We start from the raw sequence: 2,947 nt of genomic DNA on the forward strand, positions 1-2,947 counted from the left end.
GTCTTCTCAGAAGAAACGATACTTAACTTTATAATAAAAGTCTTCTCAGAAGAAACGATGCTTAACTTTATAATAAAAGTCTTCTCAGAAGAACCGATGCTTAACTTTATAATAAACGTCTTCTCAGAAGAAACAATACTTAACTTTATAATAAAAGTCTTCTAAGAAGAAACAATGCTTAACTTTATAATAAAAGTTTTCTCAGAAGAAACAATGCTTAACTTTATAGTAAAAGTATTTTTCTTATAAGAAACAATGCTTAGCTTTATAGTAAAAGTATTTTTCTTATAAGAAACAGTGCTTAACTTTATAATAAAAGTTTTCTCAGAAGAAACGATACTTAACTTTATAATAAAAGTCTTCACAGAAGAAACGATGCTTAACTTTATAATAAAAGTTTTCTCAGAAGAAACAATGCTTAACTTTATAATAATAGTCTTCTCAGAAGAAACAATGCTTAACTTTATAATAAAAGTCTTCTCAGAAGATTGAGAGGAAACAATAAAATAAATATCATTATTTATTGGAACGTTTTATCTTAGCACAGATGTGTATATCAAAATTTTTGATAAGTTTTTTCTAAAACGCCTAAAGAATAAGTTATCTTAAGAATAATATTGAAATAAATTCAAAAATGCTCATATTTTGTACACGTTCAATAACGACCTTATCAAACTCCAAAAAAATATTTTTTCTTACCTTTAATTTTAAGAGGCTTTATTAAGAAGCAAAACTCCTAAAATAAAAATGTTGACTTTAAATCATTCTATGCTAATTTGTTGAATACAAATATCCACTACTGAATTTCGTTTATGTAAAATCTTCAAACTTACCTGAAAACACATGTTGAAAAACCACACCGAAGCAATAACACAGGAACGCCCCGAAAACTCTCATACTCACACTCCACAGTCACAAGTATTTACTAGGCAATTTTGTAATCCATAGCAAATACACTAAGAGTTACTGACTGTTGTATTAAGCAGGAAATATACAAGTCTGGCCGTTCTTAACAAAGAAATTGTCAGAATCTAATTAGTCAACGGGACTCTAAAAGAGTCAAGAACTAATTTATTTTTCTTGAACTAAATTAATGGAAAAATGCCATTTAAATCCATAATGGTAAAACACAGTTAACTCTCAAGAACAGACGATCGGTTTGGCTGGTGTGGATGTGAAGAATCTTGCTGTCTGTCAATATCAGTAGTGGCAAACCTCGTACATGCTTCCGTGTTTTTGTTCTTTGTCGTACGGTGGCGCTTGCCCAACAACTGTGACGTAACAATGCAAGGATTAAAAGAGTCCCATGTGTTTTCCGTTTTCCAGATACCATAAACCTAGTTAAAGAAAAATATAATAAAATTAGCGCTCTTACTGGATGATTTTTTTACTAATCTTCGCCCCAAAAATGCCGTCACTGAGACTGTAACAGTTAGTTAACCAATCAATGGTACCAACAGAACGTCACGTTCATCTGATGTACTGTTGTAGATAGCCTTTCTAAAGGTGATAAAATATACATATGAATTGTTTACAGTTTTTAAAGAATTACTTCCTTTCTTTCGCCACTTGTCGAATTTTTGGCTTCATATCGCATAATGCTCTCTGTTTACAGTTTTTAAAGAATTACTTCTTTTCTTTCGCCACTTGTCGAATTTTTGGCTTCATATCGCATAATGCTCTCTGTTTACAGTTTTTAAAGAATTACTTCCTTTCTTTCGCCACTTGTCGAATTTTTGGCTTCATATCGCATAATGCGCTCTGTTTACAGTTTTTAAATAATTACTTCCATCCTTCACTACTTGTCGAATTTTTTGCTTCATATCGCATAATGAGCTCTGTTTACAGTTTTTAAATAATTACTTCCATCCTTCACTACTTGTCGAATTTTTTGCTTCATATCGCATAATGCGCTCTGTTTACAGTTTTTAAAAAAACTGTAAACAGAGAGCATTACGCTATGTGAAACGAAAAAATATGACAAGTGGTGAAGGAATGGAAGTAATTCCTTAAAAACTGTAAACAGAGCGCATTACGCGATATGAAGCAAAAAAATTCGACATGTGGTGAAGGAATGTAAGTAATTCAAAAGAATTGCTTCCACTCCTTCACCACTTGTCATATTTTTTCGTTTCACATCGCATAATGCGCCCTATTTACATTTTTTAAATAATTTCTTCCATCCTTCACTACTTGTCGAATTTTTTGCTTCATATCGCATAATGAGCTCTGTTTACAGTTTTTAAGGAATTACTTCCATCCTTCACTACTTGTCGAACTTTTTGCTTCATATCGCGTAATGCGCTCTGTTTACAGTTTTTAAAGAATTACTTACATTCCTTCACCACATGTCGAATTTTTTTGCTTCATATCGCGTAATGCGCTCTGTTTACAGTTTTTAAGGAATTACTTCCATTCCTTCACCACTTGTCATATTTTTTCGTTTCACATAGCGTAATGTTCTCTATTTACAGTTTTAAAAGAATTGCTTCCATTCCTTCACCACTTGTCATATTTTTTTCGTTTCACATCGCGTAATGCGCCCTATTTACAGTTTTTAAATAATTACTTACATCCTTCACTACTTGTCGAATTTTTTGCTTCATATCGCATAATGCGCTCTGTTTACAGTTTTTAAAGAATTACTTACATTCCTTCACCACATGTCGAATTTTTTTGCTTCATATCGCATAATGCGCTCTGTTTACAGTTTTTAAATAATTACTTCCATCATTCACCACTTGTCGAATTTTTTGCTTCATATCGCGTAATGCGCTCTGTTTACAGTTTTTAAATAATTACTTCCATCATTCACCACTTGTCGAATTTTTTGCTTCATATCGCGTAATGCGCTCTGTTTACAGTTTTTAAATAATTACTTCCATCATTCACCACTTGTCGAATTTTTTGCTTCATATCGCGTAATGCGCTCTGTTTACAGTTTTTA

The 2,947-nt window shown here is 31.9% G+C and overlaps 1 protein-coding gene across 1 annotated transcript in view; it reads right to left on the minus strand.

The window, feature by feature from the left end:
- Window positions 1-1,154, minus strand: part of LOC106463939 (synaptogenesis protein syg-2-like) — a gene marked incomplete at its 3' end in the record, with an annotated part of 46,811 nt that extends 45,657 nt beyond the window's left edge. The window contains exon 1 of the mRNA XM_022391572.1: window positions 834-1,154. Within this exon, the coding sequence (XP_022247280.1) occupies window positions 834-897 (64 nt within the window). The remainder of the gene's footprint in view (window positions 1-833) is intronic.
- Window positions 1,155-2,947: the final 1,793 nt, after the last annotated feature.

The sequence above is a fragment of the Limulus polyphemus genome, unplaced genomic scaffold, assembly GCF_000517525.1.
Source record: "Limulus polyphemus unplaced genomic scaffold, Limulus_polyphemus-2.1.2 Scaffold1521, whole genome shotgun sequence".
Taxonomy (NCBI): domain Eukaryota; kingdom Metazoa; phylum Arthropoda; class Merostomata; order Xiphosura; family Limulidae; genus Limulus; species Limulus polyphemus.